Below are 27,153 nucleotides of genomic sequence, written 5' to 3'. Positions count from 1 at the left end.
ACTCAGTAGTTAAGTGGTAAAAGCGGATCCAGTCACGTCTGCCTGGCTCTAAACCCTGTGCTCTTTCCTCAAATTACCGTAATTGTTGAGCTCAGTGGAGTTTTCACACCCAGTCTTGCTGACAGAGCTGTTCTTCCCTGTGCCCTTCTTTCTGCTCTCGTGCCTCAGCGCTGGGTTTAGGACTCCATCAAGGAACAGTTGGTGGAAATAGAAAGCATTGCCGTTGATGCCCCAGCCAGAGCTAATGTCTTTTTAGCAAAGAATAAAATTTTGCCAACAAGACATATAAAAAGACTAATCCTACATTATTTAGGGGCCCTCCTATATAGTTTTAAAACTCGTGCTAATATACAATTTTATCATTTAAGTTCGAACACGTATTTTAGCAATAAAAAGTAAACAGTTTTCAGTCATGGACTGGGGAAGGATGAGAAGGAAAAAGAACAAACCATACACTGTTCTCTATGTCTGAGAGAAACGTAATTAGAAGTTGTATTGAGCTGGGGATTCTGGAAGCAGAACCTGTGTTGGGAAATTCTTGTGCAAGTGATTTATTGAGTGTGTGCTCTCTGGAGAAGGGGAGAGGGAAGCAGTGGGCAGCGGGGAAAAATTAAACAAGGATGTGTTCTCCACTGGAGACTAGCTTCCACCTGATCCCACAGGGAGCTCTGGAGCATGAATTGTACCAGAGTGATGAGTCCCACAGTGAGGCAGGGAAGGTGACCTTTTATACCCCTGTGTCAGCTAGCTTGGCTTCACAAGAAAGAATGAAATAATGCCATTTGCAGCAACATGGGTGGACCTAGAGATGATCATACCAAGGGAAGTAAGACAGAGAAAGACAAGTACCGTATGATATCACTTCTATGTGGAATCCAAAAAAAATAACACAAATGAACTTACTTACAAAACAGAAACACACTCACAGACTTAGAAAACAAACATGGTTACCAAAGGGGAAAGGCAGTGGGAAGAGAGATAACTAAGGCGTCTGGGATTAGCAGACACACACACTACTATATATAAAATAGATAACCAACAAGGTCCTACTGTAGAGCACAGGGAACTATATTCAATACCTTGTAATAACCTATAATGAAAAAGAATCTGAAAAAGTGTATATATATATATATATATATATATATATATATATATATATATATACACACACACACATATGTACAACTGAATCACTTTGCTGTATACCAGAAACTAACACAACACCGTAAATCACCTATACTTCAATAAAAATAGATTAACTAATTAGAAGTGTATTACTATACAGAAAGCTGACTCTCCTGCCCAGTCAGTTGCCTGTGCCTAAAGACAGAGGTGATGTTCTGGGGACATTTTTAAAATAAAGTGCTTCTTCCTGGACATCCATTCCCACGACCTCCAGTCTACTTTATTGTCTACTAGGTGGGAAAGTTAGTTTGGAAATGCCATTCTGACAAGGCCACCAGTACCTCAGAGGGTCCCTCATGGAGGATGGTTAAAACAGAATATTCTATGACCACATCTTCTCCAGCAAGAATTATTCAAAAACGGTGTATTTGGTTTAAAGTTTTTTCTTTTCCTGTTTGTCTGCACAGAGATCAGGAATCTATTTCAAGTTAAGATACAGTAAGAATCAGGTGAATAACATCCATTGATTGTATAATAATTTCCTTCAATACCTATTTTCATAGCATGGAACTTACTTTATGCTGTGAAGGATACATACATAACAGATAGCTAGTATTTCACACACACACACACACACACACACACACACACACACACACACACACACACACACACACACACACACACACACACACACCTTCCTTAAAGGGAAAGAGAAGCCATCACCTACTCCATATAAAGTGGCTGACCCATTTCCAGAATGCCTGTTGCTATTATGTAGGTTCAGCCTACAAATAAAATTTAACATGTTAACCTTTTAACCAGAACTTCTCAGAATTATTTTCTGATATTAACATAAAATGCTTGTTGGGTTTTTTTCTATTACTTTCACCCCAGCGGACAGCTATCTCCCCCACAAGAAGATATTTCAAAATGAAGCTAATATGGATGATAATGAAAACTAATAACCTTTATCAAATTACAGTGAGATTTGCCCTAGCTGCTTAGAGTGCCTATGGAAACATGACCTGCTAAGTTTTATTGTAGGAGATATGAGACGGCATTTCTTATTTATTTATTTATTTTTTGGCTGTGTTGGGTCTTCGTTGTGGTGCGCGGGCTTCTCATTGCAGTGGCTTCTCATCATGGTGGCTTCTCTTGTCGCAGAGCACGGGCTCTAGAGTGCAGGCTCAGTAGTTGTGGCTCGCGGGCTCTAGAGCACAGGCTCAATAGTTGTGGCCCAGGGGCTTAATTGCTCCGTGGCATGTGGGATCTTCCTGGACCAGGGCTTGAACCCATGTCCCCGGCATTGGCAGGCGGATTCTTAACCACTGCGCCACCAGGGAAGCCCCAAGACGCCGTTCCTAACGCTGTTTGTGGGTTTCTTCCCTCCACAGGCCTTGAACCGGGGCATTGCTGCTGTCAAGGAAGATGCAGTGGAGATGCTGGCCAGCTATGGGCTGGCCTACTCCTTAATGAAGTTCTTCACGGGGCCCATGAGTGACTTCAAGAACGTGGGCCTGGTGTTTGTGAACAGCAAGCGGGACAGGACCAAAGCTGTCCTGTGCATGGTGGTGGCTGGTGCCATAGCTGCTGTCTTCCACACCCTCATAGGTAAGGCTGTCGGCCGTCCCTTAAGAATCTAGCTTTGCTAATTCCTTCTTCCTCTTAATTCATTTTCGTGTATTTATTATAGTAAGTGATTTCTTCCATAAGTATTAAATATCATAACAATTTTAAGGGATGGAAGGAATGGAGTTTGTGCTCCTAGGTCTGGCAAGCTGTATGTCTCTGGTTCCCAAACCCTGTGTCAGTGAGGAAGGAGTTTCATTAACAGGTGAGCAGATCTAGGATTAGCATTAGGTAAAGTCAAAAAAAATGTCAGGTGCCTTTGTTAGAGACAGACATTACTTACTCTTTTCTTTTTTAATTGAAGTATAGTTGATTTATAACGTTATGTTAGTTTCAGGTGTACAGCACAGTGATTCAGCTATATATGTACATTTATGTATATGTATATCATATATATGCAGTATATAGATATGTTCTTTTTCAGATTCTCTTCCACTATAGTTTATTAGAAGATAATGAATATAGTTCCCTGTGCTATACAGTAGGACCTTGGTGTTTATCTTATCAGACTCAATCTTAAGAATAAAAATAGAATGAGTGTTATTCAGGATTAATTCTTATCAGCAGCGAAAACAAATGAGATTGTTTTATGTATTAAAATCATCTCATTTTAGGGCCCCATGTTTCTATTTCAGATGAGACTCAATACCCTGGGCATAACATTCTTTCCATGAAACAACAAGAAACTTTTATCACACACAGTGACTGGCCTACGGTTTCACCAAGACCTAGGAAAGCCCCTTCCTTTAGAGCTGGAGTTCTACTTCTGCTGCCTTCTTGGTGGTGATAAAAAACCCTAAGGGCATGATCTCAGAACCTCTTGGCTTCAAAACAGCTCAGCTTACCTGACATAAAAGTTGAATGGCACACCTACTGAACCCAGTTATGTAAAGCCTGTGAACAACACTTCACAAACCCATTGTGTGTCTTCAAATTGGCACTGGTTGTATGAGAACCATGAATGTCTGTGGTGAATGAAGAGCCAGGAGATTAACGCAAACCATTTACAGTGTACTCGGGTGTCAACTCATGTTTACTCATGCCAAACCATTTACAGTGTACTCAGGTGTCAACTCATGTTTACTCATATAATTGTGAATCTAAAAGTAAATAGACTGAGGCCTCTGTGGTCTTCCTTTTTAATACAGCATAGGATTTTGTGCTAAGAACAATGTGGGCGAGAGGATGCTTCTCATGGGCCAAATATCCAGGCAAAGTGTTGCTATTGATCATTTCATTTGGGCTCGGAGCTTCAGGGCATGGGACAGAGAGGAGATGCCTTTCTTTCCCTTAACTTAAACCCTGGATACTAACTTATCCGCTGAGTTTTAAAGAAAACTTCTGCAGCTACATTTGATCTGGGCCATTTTCACAGATGGTATATGTACTTGAGAAAATTCCATATGTGAAACGAGTGGGTCTAAATAAATTTTTGCCTAAAAAGGAAGATAAGTTAGTTTCCTTTTAGCTACTTACTTCCAAATAAACCCAACATTCCCTGTTGTAGTCATGCTCAAATGAGACTTTGGGGCTAACAGCTAATTACAAGATGTCAGTAATTAAGGAAAACTTGAGTGTGCTGTGTTATTGACCCTGTGGGGAGGGACAGTTGGTCCCTGAAATAAAAATCAAAGTCATTTTCCAAGTTTTTCAATTTTACAATGGAATCATAACATCTTACCTTTGAACCAAAATGGTTCTACCTCCCAGATATATTTAACAATTGCTTTTATCACTGTTGATATTTTTACAATTATCACTTTTTTTCCTTCCAGGAAACAAATGCTTTCTACAGTTACTAAGAAAGCAATATCAATTTCTTTCAAAGGCTTAAAACTCAAATTTTAATGATTTTCCCTCTTCTAGTTTGTTGGCCTCATTTCAATTTTCTGCCTCATGGTTTGATTCTTCTCTTGCCTTCTACTGTCTGCTGCATCAGGCATCTTTGCTCACCTTCCTTTCTCCATTTTTTCCCTAATCCCGTAAGCTTTTCTATACTCAGATCTTGCCAGTTTTTCCCCATAACCTTGACCACAAGCTCCAGGTGGGATGTTGCTCTCTTGTCATCCTCCACCTTTTCCAACATTATTTTCCTACCATCCATAAACATCCCCCCGTTCAGTTTCTGCTTTACAATGTGTCACCTACACTAGACACTAAAACCCATTTTCACATCTTAGTAATGCTAGAAACAGCCGCTGACATCTCTACTTTAACAGTCAGCTCTCGGCTATCTATGCTTGGGACAAGGGAACAGTGACATAGATAAACAAAAAAGCAAATATTCCAAATAATTTGACTTGAGAAGCCATTGTCTGCTCTCAGGCAGTCTTCCTAATTGTATTTGCTTGGCCTGATACTGAAATGGGTATGCATTCCCCACATGAACAGCTCCTCAGTAGGGCTTAGAGTAAGTACAAGAAGCCACATGTTACACGTTCACCAGCTTAGCCCACAGAGTGAGATAGGAACCAGAGTAATCTAGGCTTAAAACCAAATTTCTCTATATTATTTTGTTTAGGCGAAACTAGTCTAATTGCCTTAAACTTTCCTTTTTAGGTGCTATTTCCCTATCTCCTTAATAGATTTATTTCTGTTATCTAGACCTTCTAACTTTTCCATAGCATTTATATAAGGGCATCCAAGAGCATAGAGGAAGGAGAAGTTCTTTCTCTTAGGGATTGGTTCTGAAAGGCTTGTGGGGTGGGTCATCTCTTAACTGGCTCTGAAAGTGTTGGTTGTATTCCAGCACAACTCTTTCTGATTTTTCCCTTACCTTTGATACAAGATGGAGTGGAGAATTTGACCCAGTGCTCTAAATGAATATTTTGCTGTAGCCACATAAGATTACAAATGGTGACTTTTTTTGTCTATTACATTTCTGTTAATTCTGTCTAACCTCAGGCTCGTGGTTTTAACAAAATCACTGTGTTCTGTGCTTTTTCAGTTTAATGGCCAACTCCTTGGTTTCTTTTTGCTTTGTTTCCTAATTTACCTGTTTATTCATTTTATTCTTTACAATATTAGTTACTTTTCCCAGCAAGATGCCTTCTGTATATTTAATGAATATTTCTCTTTTTTTAGATACACTCAAACACTGATAAAATTCATCCATTTCCCCTTATGATGTCATTAACATGAATGTTTAACCCTAAGCAGACACACCACTAGTATTAGTAGAGCTGACCTTCCTGCTTTGAATGTGGGGGGCTTTGACTAAACAAGAGTGAAAGAATTGCCCTTTGTTTAACTCACCTTTAAAATAGTTCACTCCCCATCTGTCCTATCAGTGGTCCAACAAATTACTTATTGAACAAATAGTACGTGCATGTCATTCAGGTCCTACTGATCAAAAGTTGGGTACGGAGGTGAGATAAATATAAAAGATATTCATCCTTGGGGAGGAAAAGAAGTGGGAGGCACACAGCCAGCACGCATTTATGAATCAGGGGAGGATAAAGCAAGAAAATGAGTTCAGTGTTGAATATCACAGGTAACCGGGTGGATGCCCAGTGCTAGGGTGCAGGTAGCCAGGTAAAGGAGGTCTGCAGCCTGAGACTATAGAAGAGCCCGTTAGGCAACAGGGACAGGAAAAGGGGAAGAGAGGAAGAGAGAAAGGGAAGGAGAGCAGGGAAGGGCAAAGTAGAAAGAGGACCAGCAGGGAGGGCGTTAGGCATTGAGCTCTGTGGCTGTAGCTGGGTCCCTTGGAGAGCCTTTGACACCAGTGAGAATTTTTTTGTGACATCTCAGGGACAGCTGTATTGAATAAAGCAGATTGATTCTAGTGTTCATGTAAGTATGTTTACTACAGCTTTAACAACAAGGAAGATCTGTATGTTCTGCTTATTTACTGCTTTATAACCTTATGATCTCTAAAGAAATTTTTTTTTTTTTTTTTTTTTTTTGCGGTAGGCGGGCCTCTCACTGTTGTGGCCTCTCCCCTTGCAGAGCACAGGCTCCGGATGCGCAGGCTCAGCAGCCATGGCTCACGGGCCTAGCCGCTCTGCGGCATGTGGGATCTTCCCAGACCGGGGCACGAACCCGTGTCCCCTGCATCGGCAGGCGGACTCTCAACCACTGCGCCACCAGGGAAGCCCAAGAAATTTTTAATATTTAGAAAAGTTCAATGTATTTTGTCAGTCTGCATAATCTCCTGGGTTATGAACTAGTGCTGGGGCAAGGTACTCTTAAGATATTTTTTTTAAAGTTTGTGTGTTCCATGGCACCTCCAGCCATTGGAGAAATCCTGATTCCCAGCATGATCTCTATCTTAGATTTTTTTTTCCCGATCTGGATGAACTTTGACATTTCAAACTTTCAGTATCTACCAATAATCTACCAACTGCTGGAGAATCTTCTCACTTAGAAGGGACTTCAAACCTAAGCGTCACCAGCTTTGAAAAACCAGTTTCAGCTGTAGCTCCTTTCCTTCACTAACCTGGCGTCACATCTGGGCATCCGTTTACTGACCACAGTGAGACATTAGAGGTAGACTCAGGTCAGAGTGGACCAAACACTCCTTTGTAGGGTCGGCTGTTATTGTGCCTGCCCCAATAAAGGAGAGAACTTTCACTAGGTCCTTTTTATTACATTTGCTGTAAATAATGTTTTTTCTTGTGTTTCATATTCATTTTCTCTGATTTTTTTCTCTTTTTGGACCAGACTGGTAAGCCATGCATTCTCTCATCCTTGAGAGATTTGCACATGGTTATGGGTTTCCCCAGACATTTGCACATGGCTGGAGTGGGTCCCACTGATCACACAGGCACTTCCCCAGGAATGTATGGTGGAGATGGTGAGGAAAAGATGGCTCTAGAAAATGTACCACCCCAAACCTTATGCAATTAGCAGCCAAATGAGTAGACACTTGGAATTGTGTTGGACTGACAGACTTAAAATCTAGAGACCCGCTGGCCAAAAAGTTGACATCTATTCTATGTGTACTTGGAGCCTGGCTCAAGATACCCAAGTTGCAGGAGCCTTGGTAAACAGAACACAGTGGGTCAATCCGTAGCACTTGTGAGACTTTTAAACATGGGAACTAAGGAATTAGAATTAGAATAAGGGTTCCCAAATTTGCCCCTTGGAAATGCACATATTATTCTTTTACTAAAAATGGAAAGAGGCTTTTTCTTCAATTCCCATGGGAAAATTATAGGTACTGAGGCTTATTTTGATTAATACTAAATTTCATGGCATTTTGCAACAAGTGCTGACGACTCTGGATGAACAAGTTTGAGAACCAGTGATTCTGGAAAGGTCCATCGCTCCATTACCCCAGAGTCTCACGGGAAAATAATTCTGAGGTCAGAGGAGCTAGGGATTCGAATGGCCTTTCCTGTTTCTTGTTTGGGCAGCTCAAAGCTGTCTACCTGTAAATAGGTTAAGTCTGTGTCCTGCTGCAGCCATGAACTCCATTTACATCTATTCAAAAACCTTGCTTAATTTTTCTTTCTAACGTCCTACTTTTCATAAGGAATATAAGCTATTTCAGAAGAGTCTTGGTAAGGCAGCTTATAGACGTTAAAGGTTACTAAATGTCATTAAGGCAGCTAGCCTGGTAATTATAGACTCTATGCAAAGTGCTTTAAACAAATTACCCCCAGCCTATACCTCCAGCCAGAAACAGCTCTGGGACACGGGAGGGGAGGGTGAGGGGATACTGGGTGGAAAACAGCCGCTGGGATTTTACTTTCCCAGCTCACAGGGTGGAAACAACCTTTGTAGTTATAACCAGACTCTTCTTCTACTGCATATGGGAGGAGTAAAAGGAAGGAAGGAAGAAAAACGGGAAGAAAGCTTCTTCCCTTGGCCTCCGAAGTTTTTCTCTAGTAGCTAAAGGAGGACAAGAAGTAAAAAGAAGCCAAAGCATCCTTGGGCCCATTGGTCTCAAAGTACCCCTGGCACCTGGGGACCCTGGAGCTGCAGTCTGAACAAAGCAAGGGGGTGAGGTGGGGGGAACATCCTGGCAGAGTCAGAGGCTTGGTTGAGCTCAGCACCCAGCAGTCCTTCAGACCCTGTTACACTTTAGATGTCAGCTCTTCATTGCTCTACATAAAGGCGCTGTTTTTGATGTTTTAGTTAAAATAGTCTAATAAGTTGGTACACTTAGGTATATTCACAGAAGTAGAGAAGCTTCTTTCTACTGATCCCTAGACACTCAGGCCACATGAGCAAACTGCACGCCCTGCTCTCAGCGGTTCAAACTCACACGTCCCTTCTTTTCCTGCCATTACCCCAGAGTCTCACGGGAAAATAATTCTCTCCTTCCTAGAAGCCACCTGTATGAGTTTGCTAGGTCTGTCCTAACAAAGCAACACAGACAGCAGAAGTGTGTGGTCTCACGGTCTGGAGGCTGGAAGGTCAAGGTGGTGGCAGTGAGGTTGGTGCCTTCCGAGGCCGTGACGGAGAGTCTGTCCCAGGCCCCTCTCCAGCTTCCAGTGGTTTGCAACGTGCGCTGTCCCTTGGCTTGTGGACGCATCTTCCCGATCTCTGCCTTCATGTTTTCATGGGCTTCTCCTTGTGCGTGTCTATCTCTGTGTCCAAATTCCCCCTTTTTAGAAGGACACCAAGAGCCCACTCTTTTCCAGTGTGACCCCACCTCAGCTACTTATACCTGCCATGACCTGGTTGTCAAATAAGGTCACCTTCTGAGGTCCTGGGGACCAGGACTCAACAAACGAATTGTGCGGGGACACAGGTCAGCCCATACATGGCCCTCCGGATCTCAGCCTTTTCTAATCTCAAGGTCCCAGCTTTAGCCATCCAGTCCAGTCCAGTCAGCTGGTGTTTGTATGGGCGCTAACCTTTACCAGGGAAGTTTAGTTCCTGAGCTCTTCAGAACCAGCCCCGGGCTCGTGCACTTGGCATTGCTCTGCTCGCCCAGCGTGGCTGCCTTTACTATTGCCAGCGGTCTCTGCTGGGAGGGGCAGTGGGGGGGGGGCAGGGGCAGGACCATCTCTGCGCAGGTCTCAGTGCAATGAACTTGACTGAATGAAAAGGAGTGTACAAACCAACAGCGGCCACAATTTCCAAATCTCGGCACCCAAACTCAGCTGTGTGTGTGATCCAGCAACATCTTTATCCCGGCTTTGTGTTGCACCAGCTAATCTCAGGTCTGAATGCACTTCTCACCTCGCTGCCAAGTCGGGCTGGAGGGCTTCCTCCTGCTTTCCAGGATCAGGTCACCCACGTGCCTTCTGATCCAAGCAGGGCATCACAGCTGCCTTCCTTGTCCCTGGCCGTAACTAATCCCATTTCCCCAGTCTTTTCTCTTTCTGCCAAGTGCCACCCTCCCTCCTGGATTTCTCTTCTTGCGGTCTCAGTGGTTTCACTGGTCCCGCCACGCTGCACACCTGACGCCTGGGCTCACCTGGAAGCTCGCCTCTTGGTTTCCACCTCTGCCCTTCCTGGGAGGACTGGGACCGCTTCTCCTGCATTTGCCTGTCCCACCAGCATTGTATGCTGGATGTCTTAGCCATTCCAGCCCCCTACCCCTTGAAGTCACTTACTTGTACCTCTACCCTCGCTGATATTTCTATTTATAGACATTTAAATAACTTTGATATCATCCTGAAGAGCACACTTAATCCAACATCCCCATAATTCCAGACTAATCCCGACAGAGGATGGAGGATTATTTCTTTTTACCAGTTTATATGGTAATAAGTCGTCCCCCAAACTTTGAAATGGGGGAAGGGATTCTTATTATTTCACAAAGTGAGAGAGACACTAAATTTTATGTCCTTTCTGATTTCAAAGCAGCTTCTGCAGTTGTCAAGTACATGAATATTCATATTTATAAAAGAATGAACACAGCGGGAACACTACTATTAGAGCACTATGAACACACAGAGATCGTTGTTTTCCTATATAGTCTAAACATTGTATCAGTGAGGTAGCAAAGAGCTTAACATTGTATTTAACCTTTACTGACAATGTCTGCCAGAACGCCTAGCAGACACTAGGAGACCTTTCTCTTTCTTCCTTTCTCTCCCTTTGGCACCAACACATTCATTCAGCCTGTGTTGGTTAAGGCCCATTATGTTCCATTCACGCACTGGTCACAGGTCCTCATGTTGGAGGGACTTGGAAAGCACAGAGATAGCATTTTTCCACTGGGGAGACTATACCCACAGTTACCACCCTCCTCCCAAAACAATGATACAAAAGGAATGACAAACAGTGAAAAGCTAGCTTTAACATTTTTATTGAAAGGTATGTTATCCCATTGTTATGTTAAAACACCCACGCATAACCCACCACACACACCTGTGAAAGAACTGGGCAGTTAGAACCTAGTGTCAACTGTGACCCCTTCTGGGTAGAGGGATGAATGAGATTGTAGATGATTTTCTTCTTTTTGCTCATCTGAATTTTCTAATTTTTGTACCAAAACCCAAATATTATATTTAAAATTGTTTTTAAACTTCTGAGGGCTTCCCTGGTGGCACAGTGATTAAGAATCCACCTGCCAATGCAGGGGACACGGGTTCGAGACCTGGTCCGGGAAGATCCCACATGCCACGGAGCAACTAAGCCTGCGAGCCACAACTACTGAGCCCGCATGCCACAACTACTGAAGCCTGCGTGCCTAGAGCCCGTGCTTCACAGCAGGAGAAGCCACTGCAATGAGAGGCGTGCGCACCGCAACGAAGAGTAGCCCCCGCTCACCACAACTAGAGAAAAACCCGTGGGCAGCAACAAAGACCCAACGCAGCCAAAAATAAATAAAATAAGATAAATAAATTTATTTTGAAAAAAACTTTTGAGATAAAAAGCTTATAAGGTTAATGTTTTCAAATTTTGCCATGTTTTGTTTTGTTTTGCTTTACCTTTTGCAGCATATAGCGACTTAGGCTACTACATCATCAATAAATTGCACCATGTGGATGAGTCAGTGGGGAACAAAACAAGAAGGGCCTTCCTGTATCTTGCTGCCTTCCCTTTTATGGATGCAATGGTGAGTAGAGAAGATCGTTGGCACTGTTTAAAAAATTATGGTAAAAAATACATAACCTAAACTTTACTGTTTTAACCATTTTTATGTATACAGTTCAATGGCATGTAGTATATTCACATTGCTGTGACTCTTCAGAACTCTTTTCATCTTGGGATACTGACTCTATTCCCATTAAACACTGCCTCCCTATCCTCCTCTCCCCCAGCCCCTGGCAACCCAGAAATGGAAATGGCTCCACTTATTCCCCCCCAAAGATGACCAGCACATATGAGGCTGGCTTCACCGCCCACCACATTTTTTTTACGATTGTGATAATATACATATAACATAAAACTTCCCATCTTACCATTTTGAAGTGTCCAGTTCAGGGGCGTTAGGTGCATTCACATCGTGGTGCTCCCGTCACCGCCGTCCACCCTCCTCCCTCTCCATCTTCCCAGCTGAGTCTCTTCCCCATTGAACACTAACTCCCACACCCCCACCCCAGCCCCTGGCTCCCACCACTCTACTTCTGTCTCTATGAACTTGACTGTTCTCGGTACCTCGTGAGTGGAATCATACAATATTTGTCTTTTTGTGACTGGCTTATTTCACTTAGCAAAATCTCTTCAAGGTCCATGATGTTGTATGCAGCATGTGTCAGAATGTCCCTCTTTTTAAGGCTGAATAGTATCCCTTGTATGTGTACGCCACATTTGGTTTACCCTTTCATCCATCAGTGGACACCTGGGTTACTTCCACCTTTTGGCTACTATGAATAATGCCACTATGAACATGAGTGTGCACATATCCCTTTGAGCCCTTGCTTTCATTCTTTTGGGTATATACCCAGAAGTGGAATTGCTGGATCATATGGTAATTCTGTTTTTAATTTTTTGAGAACCCGTCATACTGAGTTCAGCAGCAGCTGCACCATTTTACATCCCCACCAGCAGTGCAGAAGGCCTCCAACTGACCGCTGACTTTTAACCAGTCCATCTTTTCAGTTTATTTTATGAGAATTATCTATATTTGTCACAAGTTCTGGCAGTAGGCAAGAGAGCTTGTTTGAAAATTTGATTCAAATATAAATTCCTTTCTGATATATTCAGGATCAAGGGATCAGAATAGCTTTCAGTTAAACTTACCACTTGTGTGGTATAAGCACCCAAAGCTTTTTAGAAAAAGACTCGCTTGAATATACTGATAGGATTTTATTACTTTAATAGCCAGCTTTGCTAGATTAGCTAAGGGTGGCTGACTTCCATAGATTAAATTCTTTGTTCTGATACTGAAGAGTTCTCAGAGAATGCTTTTTTCCTATTCATCGGTGTTATAGGTATAAAAGAGACTTAGCCAAATACATATATTTATATTTATATATTTCCAACAATGTCTAATGCTAGAAAGTAAACCTTTTCTTTGGGCTCCATTTTAAATTACCCTTGGAAGGAGACTTTAACATATGATAATCTATATAGGTTTTTCTACCATTCCTTACCTCCAGTTCTATATACATTAGACATGTGAGATGAATGGAGGTATTGAGGTATGGCATTAGCCCCAAATCCTCGGAGGAATGAGGCAATGTAAAAATGTATGTGGTCCATCCTCTCAGATGTCATCAGAAGCCTTAACGTGCCTGTAGCTGGGTTATGGGGGCCGCCTTCTTGAATCTGACAGCTTCCTACTGGTGGGCCAGGGAGCCTTAGATATTAAACCCTTAGTTTCCACCGGAGGTCCCGATTTTCAGTTGTCGTGACCTCACTTTAGTTGGAGAATTTGGCCACTGGAACACTTGTACCTGGATTTTCTTTTATTTTCTTTTTCTTGCTTATCACCAGGTGTGTTTACTCTAGTAGTTGACGCATACCCCTTGCTCTCATACCCCCTACCCCAAAAAGAAAACAGCCAAGGGTTTGGAGTGTGTAGAACCAGATTCCCCGCTGGGCCCAGGCTGGACTGCGGTAGCACCACAGTGCTTTCAAAGCGGTGAGAGAACTGAATGGAGTGACCTTTTTCACAACCTAAGAGAGTAAAAGCCCAGCTTCTTCAGCAGAGTCCATGATTCTGCTCTAATGCCTGCCCTCCTATCTTTACTGGGACTGTGTAAACACATAGATGAATTACAATTATACAGTGAACTCAGGGGACTCAGGACTAAAAGTGACTCACAGACTCTTTAGTGCCCTGTGTTCCACTTCCCTTCTTTGATTATTTGCCACGGAAGTTTCCAAAACTCAGTCTAACACCAGAACATCTGTGATGGACACCCTTTTCTTCCATGTTTCATCTCTCAACTCCCCCAAAAAGCCCAGTAGTAAGAGATTGCTAATAAAAACCAAAATAATACATATCATCACCCCAAATACACACACACACACACACACACACACACACACACACCTTGCAGCATGGCCCTGATGTATTTGTTGGAGAGATAATATTTGCAAATCACAAAGCTTATCGTCCAGACAGCTTTTGGTCAACAAAGAGAGCCTACAGGCCACAATTTGCAAATGTTATCTACACTTTGCATTTCTTTTCACATTTAGCACCTTTGGCCCCACGAACTGAGGAGGAAGTAGTTGTAGCAGCAGCTATAAAGTCTTGACACAGACCTAGGAAATAAATCATACTTGTCTGATTATGTTTAGCTCACGTGACATGGTATTTCTTTGTCAGTTCAGTTCAGCCTTTACTGGTTAGAAGGATGATGCTTAAGCGGATCCTACTTTGAACTTCAAACCTTCTCCAAACCTGCCATCCCCTGGAACTTTCATTGTCTGTAACCCTTGGAGGACCTTCCTCTTAATTTTCCTCAAAGGCACAAAGTGACAAATCGGATCCTGCCCAAACTTAAAGAGAAGGAAATAGTAGAACCCTGATCAGACAGTGGGTGCCTGCAATGACGGTAGTAACTCAGATCCAGTTTAGAGCCCTCATTAGAACATGCTTCACGGACGGAGAATGCTGTGCTTTGTGACTCCCACTGGTCCCCCATTCCTGGTATTCAGCCAGGTTTCCTGCCAGGCACACAAACCAGTACACTAGTCTGCATAGAACTGGTACCAAATAAACACTGTGCAGTCATTGGTTCCACTTAAAAGTCTCATGTGGTCCTAGCCACCAGGCTAAGTTACAGTCATTTTACCAATCAAGATTTATGAAACCTGTGCTACTAAGGTTGGGGGGGTGCATTTCTATTCTATTTCAGGAATGCCCAGGGACTCGTAACGACCAGAAATAACCTAATCCCAAAGGTGTATCTCATACCCTATTCTCTCCTTCCTGACAGGCATGGACCCATGCTGGCATTCTCTTAAAACACAAATACAGTTTCCTGGTCGGATGTGCCTCAATCTCAGACGTCATAGCTCAGGTAAGTGGTCCGTGTGTCCATCAAAGCTGCTCAGAGCCCCTTTCAGGTGATGGACAGAACCGGCTGATGCCTCATTTTACAAACATCCACTCCGCGAGCATCCCTGCATTACTCAGATCAAACGTGAACTTCCATAAATGCTTGTTAAGTGAATGAGAAAATGGAACCCCCCCCCCATGATACAAGCGCATAGGATCTTGCAGGAATGGGTGTTGTAGGAATTTAAATTTACTATCAGAGGTTTTGCCCTTTATTGTTAAGGCACTTGCACGTGAAATGACTCTGAAGTCAAAGCTAGTGGGTGGTCACAGGGTCGATGTGCACACGTGGGCCTCTGTGTGGCCAAGTCACTAGGTGCTAGTTTCTAGAGAACGCTCCTAGGAATTATTCTTTTTTTTTTTTTTTTTGCCGTATGCGGGCCTCTCACTGTTGTGGCCTCTCCCGTTGTGGAACACAGGCTCCGGACGCGCAGGCTCAACGGCCGTGGCTCACGGGCCCAGCCGCTCCACGGCATGTGGGATCTTCCCGGACCGGGGCACGAACCCGTGTCCCCTGCATCGGGCAGGCGGACTCTCAACCACTGCGCCACCAGGGAAGCCCTAGGAATTATTCTTAAATGTTGTCACCTGGGGCTGCCACTCACGCATCATTCTCCCATGTTTGGAAAGAATCAGGAGGTTGGCTTCGTCTGAGAACATTATACTTCTGGCCAGTTCCCTGAGGTCTGGCACCAGCCCTGGTTTCCATTCTCCTTCCTGTCTTCTTCCTCCAAAGATTCCATGAAAAATTTTAGCAGCAAATTAGATTTAATTCCCATAGTCTCTAAGTTAGACTTAGTTCCTACAGTCAGGGGTTTGGAGAACTATTTCTTCACGGAGAAGGAGGTGGACTGATTTCTAAGCTCCCTTCCCAATTCTCAGTTCCATTCTATGAACATGTCCACGCATTTCTTCCTGGTTCTTCCCTTTTGTACACGCTAGTCTTTCAGCCACCTTTTTGAAATAATCTACTGTTCAACTGTTAGTACCTCCTAAAGACCAAGAATTAAATTTCCAAATTAATTGCATTTACTCCATGGATCACTATTAAAAGTAATTAAAATTACTTCCTGCTAACATTATTTTGTGTGTGTGAGTGTGTGAGTGTGTGCACACACACATGCTTGAATACTAGCTAACGTCATTCTCTGATATATCTTAGTTAGTTTTCTTGGTGAGTTATTAGAGATTTTTTTGCCTGGTCTTACTTTTAATTCATCCTCTGAGGGATGAACTAAACTGTCTTGTTCACTCTAATCACTTAATTTGAAATTAAGGAAACAGCTCTTATTTTCAGCATTAGCATCAGCCACTCAGTGAGCATTTGTAGATATGTTATCTCAAAAGCAAAAAAAAAAAACCCCAAAAACCCACCTATCTTTGCCTAAGATAAATATAGCAGCATCCAAGGGTAGAGGAAAAAATCATATCCCTGAAAAATTCTTTGCCAGTGTTCCTACAGCCATTTTCCTTCTTAATTTTAAACCTGGTCCTGGCCGCTGCCTGTTGGGAGGGCTCAAAATTTCAGAATAAGCATAACTGGTTAGTAGGGGCGATGGAAGCTGGATTCAGGTGCCATCTGGCCTTGGGCTTTTCCTGGTGAAGTTTCTATTTTAAACCTTATAGCTGGAGTTCCTGCCACAATTTGGTTGGCGGAATAAATTCAATGTTTGTTCTTAAGTTTTCTGCTCCCACTCCCACCCCCAGCTTCAGTCCTCTCATTACTTGAAAGCATTTCTTAATTACCAGACTTGGTAATGAATAAATAGATCCTAGGCAAAGTCCTTTGAAATACCACCTTGGCACAGATAGATAGGGAGTAATCACCAATGATAAAATGAAAAGAGTTTATAATGCCTTGAATGTCAGTGGCAACTCTCAGTTTGAAAAAATTTTACTAAGCTAATTAATTTCACATCATAATACAAGAAAACCCTCTTGCTTTGGTTCTAACATGCCCTGCTTTTCTGTGTCACCATTATTGTAATAGTCATATGTTTTTGATTTATTTTTTGATCATCTAGATTTTCTCAGCTTGCTCAGTATCAAATGAGAATTCTCATGGGGTGTTGGGCCTCAGTGGGACCTCTAGTCCTTTCCCCTTTGTGCTGTCATCAGCCCTGGCCTTCTGAAGTCAGCTGAGATCCCAGGGATGGGATCCAAGGATCCCAGGATCCCAGCTGAGTAATCTGGCTGCACTACTGTAGGTCCCTTTGTCTCCTGCCTTTCCAGCTCAGCCTTCGGGCAAGATCCCCGTCCTGAACCACCCAACGGTGTGCACCTTGCACCACCCGCACCCAGGTAGCAAGCACTCGAGCAAAAAGTTACCCAGCGGGACAAACTGATCAAAGTATAGATTCATACTCTCCATCACTCACCTCGGCGGACTCTAGTAACCATGTCAGAGGGTCTCCACCCACCTCACTCTCCCTGGCAGGTGACCTCATTCCCTACCCCATTGGGAAATTTAAACCCACATGCCTACTTTCAGACCCTTGCCTCATCTCCGTTCCCCCTCCTATTACAGGAGAGGAGGTGTCCCTCCTCCGTCCAAGGCCACTTCTTCCTCCTGTGCCTTGAAGCCTATCCTGTCCTGCTTTCTCAGGAACCTTATTTGATCGGTTATCGGTGACTCCTTCCATCTCCCCTGGATCATTTCTCTTTGACATGGAAACGTGCTCAGACATATGCCATCTTAACACAATAACAACAGCAACAACAAGCTTTTCCTCATGTATGTCTTTAGCTACAATTCTCTATTCCTTCCCAGCCACACCTTTTGGAAGGCCAGTTTCCTCTCACCCTCTCCACTTTTTCAATTCTCTTTCTTCCTTTTACCTGCCCCACGCTGACCTCCACTCCCATCACTTCACCCACACTGTTCTCACTAGTGACCCTCTTGCCACTGAATCCAGCAGGCACTTTTTGTTGACTTAATGGATGTCTCAGCAACTCGTCACTCTGTTGACTGCTCCTTCGTCCATGAAACATCCCTTCCCATTGGCTCTCACACCACCACGTCCTGGTTTTTCTCCTACTTCTGATGGCCGAGCTCATCTATTGATGTGTAAATGTTGAAGTTCCGCAAGCTCCATCTCTCTCCTTACTGTGTATTCTATTCATGAAGAATCTACTGCATGCCCTACGTTTAAACCATCTGTAACATGATTGATGATCACCAAATAAATATCTGTGGCCAAGCCCTCTCCTCTGAGCTCTAGACAAGCCATCTAAATATCTCTATGCTATTTCCACTCACATCTTTCAGAGACATCGTAAGCCTCAATTCTTACTCTTCATGATCTTGATGATTGTGGTTTTGAATGAATCTGTGCCCCTACCATCAGCTCAGAAACCTGGGAGCCACCCTAGGAGCATCCCTCTTCAGGACCATCCGTCTAAATTTTTTAATCCTAGATGTTTCTTTATCTGCCCTCTTCTCCCCGTCTCTGCTGCCCTCGCCCTGGTCTGAGGGATCACCCCTCCCACCTGAACTCTCAGCGATGCCTCCTGACTCGGGCCTGCCCCTCTGCTCTGGCTCTCCTCCATCCTTCCCCACTGCGGCCACAGGGATCTATTCTCAGTGAAATTCTGGCCATCTCACCCCCTGCCTAGAACCTGCTTTCGAATCACCTCCTGGTGTTCTTGAGATAAAAAGCCAAAATCCTGATCATGGTCTATGAGGTGCTGAAACCCCACAGGCTCTGCTTCTTCCCCAGCCCCGTCACTCTCCTCTTGTCCCCTTGCTCTCTTGTCCCCGTGGCCCTCCAGACACGGTCCTCCCTTCCGACCTCTTCAATGTGGCCGAGCTGCCTCCCCCTGGGGGCTTTGCCTGGATCCTTCTGCCCGGAAGGAGATCCCCTGCCTCGGCTCTCCCCACCTAACCCTGGCTCCTGTCAGCCCCTGCCGGCTCCTTCCAAGGCATTGGGTCTCAGCTCAGATGCACCCCTCATGGGGTGCCCTCCCTCACCCCACAGCCTGGCTTTCGCAGCACCACTGCCCTCTTTCCTTCACAGGCCTTCTCACAGGTTGATGACCATTTCTGCCTTCCCCACGAGGCTGTCAGCTCCAGGAGAACAGAGCCTGGCACAATCGTCTCTATCATTGAATCCCCAGCGCCCAGGACGGGGCCAGCACGTAACAAACAGGCTTTCCCGGGGAAACTCCTCACCACTGAGGCAGTGGCTTACCCGCAGAAAATAATCCAACACAGTGTTGATGGTGGCATCAGAATCAAACATCTGAATTCTGGATGGAATGGCAAAAGGCCCAGGTGGTATTTTACGTTGATAAATGATACAACCCACGGTGAAGATGTAAGATGTATGGTATGTGTTGGACCACATGGCATCAGGCTAGTACCATGAAGGAGGCTGAGAAAATCTTCACTTCGGCCTTGATCGCTACTGGCCCAATGCCTCCCGCCCGCCCTCTGTCACACTCTAGCCCGCTCTGCCCGTCGGGCCACTTTCTTGTCACACCTCCCCCTCCCTTTTCCTTCAGTTCCACATCCCCTTCCGTGGCCCTGCTCATCTTGCATGGCCATCCTGATGGCGTCACCGGGAGCCTTTCTGCACTGGGCAGAGAAGGGGTTGGTCTTCACGTATCCATTTTCCCTCCATGTGTTTTCAGTCTCTAAACATGACCATCTTCGTGTACACTGTAGGTTTGTGTATGTCGAATCTTAAGCTTGCTGCAGACAGACTAGTCTGTTGGCATATTAGGGCCCCTTAAGGCCTCTGATTAGCTAGAGACATAAATGGGCATCTTGGCCACATTACAGAACTCAATCTTCTGTTCCAAACACAATGGGTCCCTCACAAGGCTTCCCCCAGCTGGTCTTTGCATCCCTCAGTTAATACAGTACATTTGTTCCACTGGGAAGCAACAGGCATGGAGACAGTCACGGGCATCTTTATTTCCATCAACGGGCTCCACTGTACCCTTGGTGAAAGTGAATGTGAGTGTGTGATCGTGAGCGCGAGTGGACACTCACGCGTCCATGCCCCGGGCAGCCTGGTCATGTCCATGCAGCCAAGCGGTAGTAGCTCTGTCCCCTGCGTTCCCCTAAGGACGTCTCTGTCCCATGTACCGGTTTGAGAACAGCAACCCGGGCACAAGTGTCGGTTTGTGCTACAAGCAAACCTCCTCTAACATCTAATACTATTATTGCGTTCAGAAGAGTTTCTCTGGATTACCCTGCTTTTCTCTGTTCCCTGTGGCAACTGAACGCACTCATGTGATGAACTGTGCTCATTCTCCAGCTTCTTTTTTAACTTTCTGTCATCACTGATTTCTTGAGAATGCAGTGATCAGGGTATGCCTCCTTTGGTCAGGATCATTTAGTGGTGGTGTATTTCACAAGCCTATCATTCCATGGATATTTGGCTATTAAGATTGATGTAGCCCCCCCCCAAATTTAAAAATTAAAAAAATTAAAAATAAATAAGTAAATAAAAGAAGGAGAGGAAAATGGATACTACTTAACAAAATCTCTAAGGACAAATACAAAACTAATGTAGGGCTGATATTCAGCTGGTTCTTACCATAATAGCCAGGCATGTTGTCTGTTCTGTTCAGTTGTTCAGTCTGTTGGTAAATATTTAGAATATTACTCCTGAAAATAATCAAACAGATTCATTGCTGTAGTGGATAGAAAATGGATGGATGGGGTTCAAAGGTACTACGTAGACTTTTTATAAATCTTGATACTTAATCACCGTGTTCCTCTTCAAAATAAGTTAAACAAATAATTTTTTAAACAAACAAACAAACAAACATTGTTGTAGCCCAGACAATCTCTCCCCTCCCCCATTACCCTATTTGTGCACTCAGTACGCCTCAGTGGTCTTCCAAACACGTGAATCCCAGGAGGGACTCTGGGCAGAGGTGGGGCTGATTCTCTGATTTCTGCAGGATAGGAGGTTAAATACATTGATAAGTTTGCTTTAGAGCCTGTACTGTTCAGTAGAGATTGACACTTTACTATTATTTCAATCCCTCTTGACTTTGTATTTTTTGACCTATGCCACTTCTGTAAGTTAATATCTTAAATTGTAATTATCTTGTTTTATAATAATTAGCATTGGTGCTTTTGCAGCATTTTTAGTGGATTCCATGTTATAAATGTTAGTGTCCATTTTTCTGTGTACCATCATTGGTCACTGTTCTATCCTTTGTGGAAGGTCACTTAGGTCATCTGGTGTGGATTACATGTGTACATCGATGGGGCAAAGCTCTTCTGCATCCTCTGGGGTCTGGGAATCCAAAGTTTCTAGACTTTTTTTAATCGATAACCTTAACCAGATGTGCAGTTGCCTTAAAAGAATCTTAATGATGAATATAACAGAATGATCGTGTGCTCTTCCAGGGAATCCCAAATGCATGACCCTGAATTCTCTGAGAGCAGTATCGAGCTGTAGCCCAATACTGTTTCTGTTCACCTTCTCATCAGTGTCAAGGTTTTCGCTCAGCTCACCTGGGTGCAAGAGGTCGGGCTGCGCTTCCAATGATTGGTTCCGTCTTCTCCCTACTGACTTGTTCTTGTTTCCCCATCTCTCAGGTCGTTTTTGTCGCCATTTTGCTTCACAGTCATCTGGAATGCAGAGAGCCTCTGCTCATCCCCATCCTATCCTTGTACATGGGTGCCCTTGTGCGCTGCACCACCCTGTGCCTGGGCTACTACAAGAACATCCACGACATCATCCCGGACAGGAGTGGACCAGAGCTGGGGGTAGGTCCTTAGACCTCGAGGATATGCTGTCTGTCCATCCACGTGGAATATAGTTTCACCCCACACGTATGAAACGAGACATCAGTGTAACAAGCACATGCTCTGGGATGTTATATCTCCAGGCCAAGTGCTTCACAGTGTCCACAGGGAAAGACAGTTGGAGAACTGATGAACTCTGGAGATGAAAGAGTCCTTAGAGGTCACGCTCCAGCCTCCTGGCCTCCATACGAGGAGACCAAGTCACAGTGAGTCATGTCAGGCCGAGAAGGAGACACAGCACTGACGTCCTCCTTACTCTCTGTTGTCAAAAGTAAGTCATTCTGTGCTCGACAGAGATTTTAGGACCCCTGGTACCATGGAACTCACATTTGATGATTTTTAATTTCACACCAGGGATCCAGGCTGTGTTTGTACTTACTGTGCTGGCCAAACACAATCACTCATTCAGGTGCCTTCGATGGAGGGAGCGGAGTATTTAGGTACCACAGGGCAACACAGGAAAGTTTTAAAGACGGTCTCTGGCCTCAAGCAGCTTTACGTCCCCTTTGGCTTATCCAACACAGAAGCGACATTCAGACATGAACCCAAGAAAGTACAGAGACTGCAATGGGAGTTCAAGAACTTCGCTCACTGAGGCTGCGAGAACGTAGATAGGGATGAGGTCTAAAAAGCCCCCTTGATGGAGTCAGAGCTTGGCCTGTGCCTCGAAAGGTGAATACGGTACACGCAAGATACAATCTTATACCAGTGACCAAAGCGTTCTTTTCATCATCATTATGAACAGTATCTGATTTATATGTTTGCTAATTTCTCTATCCTTAGGTATCACTTGGGTTGGTATCCATCTAGATATAAGGCAGATATGCATGATTATGTATATTATATATATATGTTATATTTATATTTATATAAATATGGCCCTGAATAAGTTACCACACTCCACCCCTTGGTCCCACCTTTGACCACATGTTACTTTTCTCATGTCAAAACCGTAATTGCGGGACTTCCCTGGTGGTGCAGTGGTTAAGAATCCACCTGCCAATGCAGGGGACACGGGTTCGAGCCCTGGTCCGGGAAGATCCCACATGCCGCGGAGCAACTAAGCCCGTGCACCACAACTACTGAGCCTGTGCTCTAGAGTCCGCGAGTCACAACTACTGAGCCCGTGTGCTGCAGCTACTGAAGCCCACATGCCTAGAGCCCATGCTCCACAACAAGAGACGCCACCGCGATGAGAAGACTGTGCACCGCAACGAAGAGTAGCCCCCGCTTGCCACAACTAGAGAAAGCCTGTGCGCAGCAACAAATACCCAACGCAGCCAAAAATAACCAAAAAACCAGTAATTGTATTGACCGCCCACCTTGATGTGAGGTCAGGCCATCAATAATATCAGATCTAGTTACAATATTTCCATCATAAGGACAACCACATCATGTTGGTCTTGATTGTAACAATCCATCTCAACATTCAGCTCCCAGCAAAGGGAAATAAGTTAAAGTGACTGAGATGGTTCCATGATGGAACTCTTACCCTCATGAAGAATCAAAACCAAAATCACATGATGAAAGCCAGGCTTTAAAGATAGCGCACATCTTGGGCTTCCCTGGTGGTGCAGTGGTTGAGAGTCCGCCTGCCGATGCAGGGGACACGGGTTCGTGCCCTGGTCCGGGAAGATCCCACATGCCGCGGAGCGGCTGGGCCCGTGAGCCATGGCCTCTGAGCCTGCGCGTCCTGAGCCTGTGCTCCGCAACGGGAGAGGCCACAACAGTGAGAGGCCTGCGTACCGCAAAAAGTAATAATAATAATAAGATAGTGCACATGTTCACTGTAGAATTCTTAATAAGTCGCCTTCTCGTTACCATGCTTTTATTTGGCTTGTGCTTCTGAACATTTACATGACTTCTGTCAGAGCTTTGAGAATAGGAACCTCTGAGTAGATTTATACAGTGCCCAAATAATTAGGCACATTTGTGAGCAGACTGATTCCAAAATAAAGTATAACAATGTTTTACTTCTAAGAGTTACCTCTTAACTGACATGGCTTCTAGCCAGTCAGTTTGATAATTTAAACAGAAACTAATTTCCAGCCTGTTTCTTGGGCTATGAAGTTGGGTTCTGCTTGGGTTAAAGTTGCCCTGTCTGGAAAATAGGCATTTGGATCCATCAAGCTTAAACGTGTGTTTTGATTTCACAGTAGCTTGCCAGCTGTCTGACTTCATTTCTATTAAGACTGTACATTTTACTTTAATTCAACTTGGCTTGTCTACAGAGGCTTTTTCTATATTGTTTTTAAGTGTAGTGAATTGACTCCTGATTGATATAGAAAGAAAACGCTTTGACTCTGAATTGTTTTTTTCTATTCTGCTTCCAGAGTTCAGTGAACTTTTATCCCCTTTTCTTGATGCAGGGAGATGCAACAATAAGAAAGATGCTGAGCTTCTGGTGGCCTTTGGCTCTCATCTTGGCTACACAGAGAATCAGTAGGCCTATCGTCAACCTCTTTGTTTCCCGGGACCTTGGTGGCAGTTCTGCAGCTACGGAGGTAGGGCAGCTTCTGGGGCTGTGGGTCCCCACTGTCACCGTGTAAAAACTGGGTGCGGGGGAGGTGGATTACGAATTTGTTTCCAGTTCCTCTTGAGAGCTCAAGAAATTCTGTGATACTAAATTATGTGACACCTTCACACAAGGAACCCATAAGCATCTCCATCAGTGACTTAGAATCATGTGATTTTATATTTTTATGAGTATGGGAGAAAATATCTCCTTCATCCCTCTCTTTTACCATATGAGAAAACCGAGATTAGGGACACACAACTAGCAAGAAGCTGGGCTAGTGTTAGAATCCAGATTTTCTCTCTCCACTCAACGGCCTCTCCACTTTCCCATGGAGTCAGCCTGGTGCCTCTTTGCAGAGGACAGTGGAACATGCCATGCGCAGCAGCAGAAGTGAAAGTACCAGGGGGTGAAGGGCTGATGCCTCCATTTTGACCCACCTAGTCTCACCTGTCCCTTCTCCACCTCCTGTACCGAGCCTACCATGGCTTTATGTACTCTGGCAATCTGCCCTCCTCCAAAGGAGGGTCTCCATTAGGTACTCAACTCAAGAAACTGATCTGGAAACCGGCAGCTCCTCCAAAGACAGAGTTGAAGCGCTTTTTTCCATCTTTCAAGTGTGGTATGAACAAGCAGAATGACTTCATTTGTTTCCTCCTCCGCTGCCCTCTGGAGAATTAATTGTCTCAAGAACTGCTGATCCTTCAGGAAGGCTGGTGGCTACTCATGAGAGCCTCCTGTTTACACATTGCCCTTGAATGCGCTGTCAGCATGTTTCCAGGCTGGGATCTGCTGCCTGTTTCCATGTCCTGGGAAGCAGCTCATGTTGGCTTGGAACAAGAAGCACATAAATCACAAGCAGAAGGCTTTCCCTTGTCTCCGTTGGTTCCTGGATTTTGTTTGTTGAATCATGAATGCCATCTGGGCTGGCTTCTGTAACACAGCAGCTTTTTTACTTCAATACTTCAGTTTCAGTTGCCCAGTAAAAAGTGTGGGACCCCCATCACATGTGTGCTAGAATTCCATCTTCCCCTAAAGAAAAACCAAGACATTATACATTAGAGCCATTTCTAAATGACCTCAGTGCACAGAGACAGACCTTAGCATTAGGGTGGGCGACAGAAATGACATAAATTGATCATCTGCTTCGGATAATGTCGGCACTTGTGGACGTTTCATTGACTCCCGACACCCCTGCACGATGGGTATCATTATTCTTACGGTTTTGCCGGAGGAACAGAAACGGGGCCTGAGAGCGTTCATGCTTCACACAGCTGGGAAGTGATGAAGTGAGGTTTGAATCCAGGGCCGCCTGATGCCACCACCCACTCCTCACAGCAGTGTCTTCACCCACTGGGGACCCACCTCGCTCACGGTCCTGGCATCACTGTTATGGTCGTTAGAACAGAGGAAGCCCGATTCCTCCCGTCCTAGCTCGTTAGGGAGTTGAACTTTGCCAAAAAGGTAGGGTTAGGTACTCTGTTTTAAATTTTCTTCCTCTTCATTCACCTAAGAAATGAGACTCTCATTTTCATGGACGAGCCTGTGAGGCTTCCTGTGAGACGTATTGATTTAGTTTTCAAGTTAAACATCAACATTGGGCTCTCCTGGCTGAACAGATTGAAAGTGAGTTGAGTCGGATGGAGGATACCATAAAGCCATCGACCGGCGCACACCGTCAGCTTCCCTGGAGGATGGCGTGCAGACAGAGCAGTGGACGTTGAGTGCAGAGTATCCGGAGAGCAGGGGTGGGGCTCAGAGTCGCATTTGGAGACTCAAGAATTGGGCTAGACTAGAAGGTTTGGTTTAGCTCAGTGAGAATCTGGCGGACCTGGGTTGAAATCTTGGCTTCTCAGGCAGTGATCTGGACCCGTTCCTCACTGGATTCATGTAAAACAAGACGCATCCCCCTGGTCTCAGGTGCACACCCTGGGTCCACTCCGCCCGCTCCCGGGATGCAGGGGAGCGCCTGCCCCTTGCTCCTTCTGTCACCCAGGGTGGGGTGACCTGTCAGGGGGGACCACACCCGAGACGGCTTGCTCCGCCACGTGGCAGATGGCAGGCAGCGGCTGGACACAGGCTCTGCGGATGCCCTGCTAACCGCCGGCTCTTCCTCTTGCAGGCCGTGGCAATTTTGACAGCCACATACCCCGTGGGTCACATGCCATATGGCTGGTTGACGGAAATCCGTGCTGTCTACCCTGCTTTTGACAAGGTGAGAACCGCTTGCGGCGTGGTTTCTGAAACACACTCTTTAAAATTAGTGTTTGATAGACAGGGATCGCCATTGATGGACGCCGTGATGTTTCTAACCTCATCTCGCTCTGCGAGGTTAATGAGGCTTTGGGGCTGGCAGACGTAACTCAGAAAATAACAGAGGCGAATTTACGCTTGCCTTGATGCCACTTCCATGATGCCTCTGCAAACCGATATTCACTTCAAGGTTATTCCTGTCAAGAAATTATTTGAAAAAGGGAAATTATATTCTCAAAAAATTTTAATATATTGGATTTCATTTCTCTTTTGTTGTTTTTTAGTTAAACCGATACTTTATAGCAGATGTGAAGGTATAGGAAGTTGTGTGCTCAAGTTCATAAGCTTAAGGCTCTCTTACGGGGTGCTGGGGTACATGCACGCCAAAGTTGTCCATGCAGCAGCCACGGGTCCAGGCTGGTTGGGATGCGGTGCAGGTCAGGTCAGGACTGACCTGCATGCAGATCATTTGAGAAATGCCTATTTCATTAAAGC

The 27,153-nt window shown here is 44.6% G+C and overlaps 1 protein-coding gene across 1 annotated transcript in view; it reads left to right on the top strand.

The window, feature by feature from the left end:
• Positions 1 to 27,153, top strand: part of ANKH (ANKH inorganic pyrophosphate transport regulator) — a 144,939-nt gene that overhangs the window by 77,857 nt on the left and 39,929 nt on the right. The window contains exons 2-7 of the mRNA XM_081233527.1: positions 2,523 to 2,739; positions 11,601 to 11,719; positions 14,997 to 15,080; positions 21,681 to 21,851; positions 24,260 to 24,394; positions 26,528 to 26,620. Of these exons, the coding sequence (XP_081089653.1) occupies positions 2,523 to 2,739; positions 11,601 to 11,719; positions 14,997 to 15,080; positions 21,681 to 21,851; positions 24,260 to 24,394; positions 26,528 to 26,620 (819 nt within the window). The remainder of the gene's footprint in view (positions 1 to 2,522; positions 2,740 to 11,600; positions 11,720 to 14,996; positions 15,081 to 21,680; positions 21,852 to 24,259; positions 24,395 to 26,527; positions 26,621 to 27,153) is intronic.

This window comes from Mesoplodon bidens (assembly GCF_964165515.1).
Source record: "Mesoplodon bidens genome assembly, chromosome: 4".
Classification (NCBI taxonomy): Eukaryota; Metazoa; Chordata; class Mammalia; order Artiodactyla; family Ziphiidae; genus Mesoplodon; species Mesoplodon bidens.
This window is presented reverse-complemented; position numbering and strand designations above follow the sequence as displayed.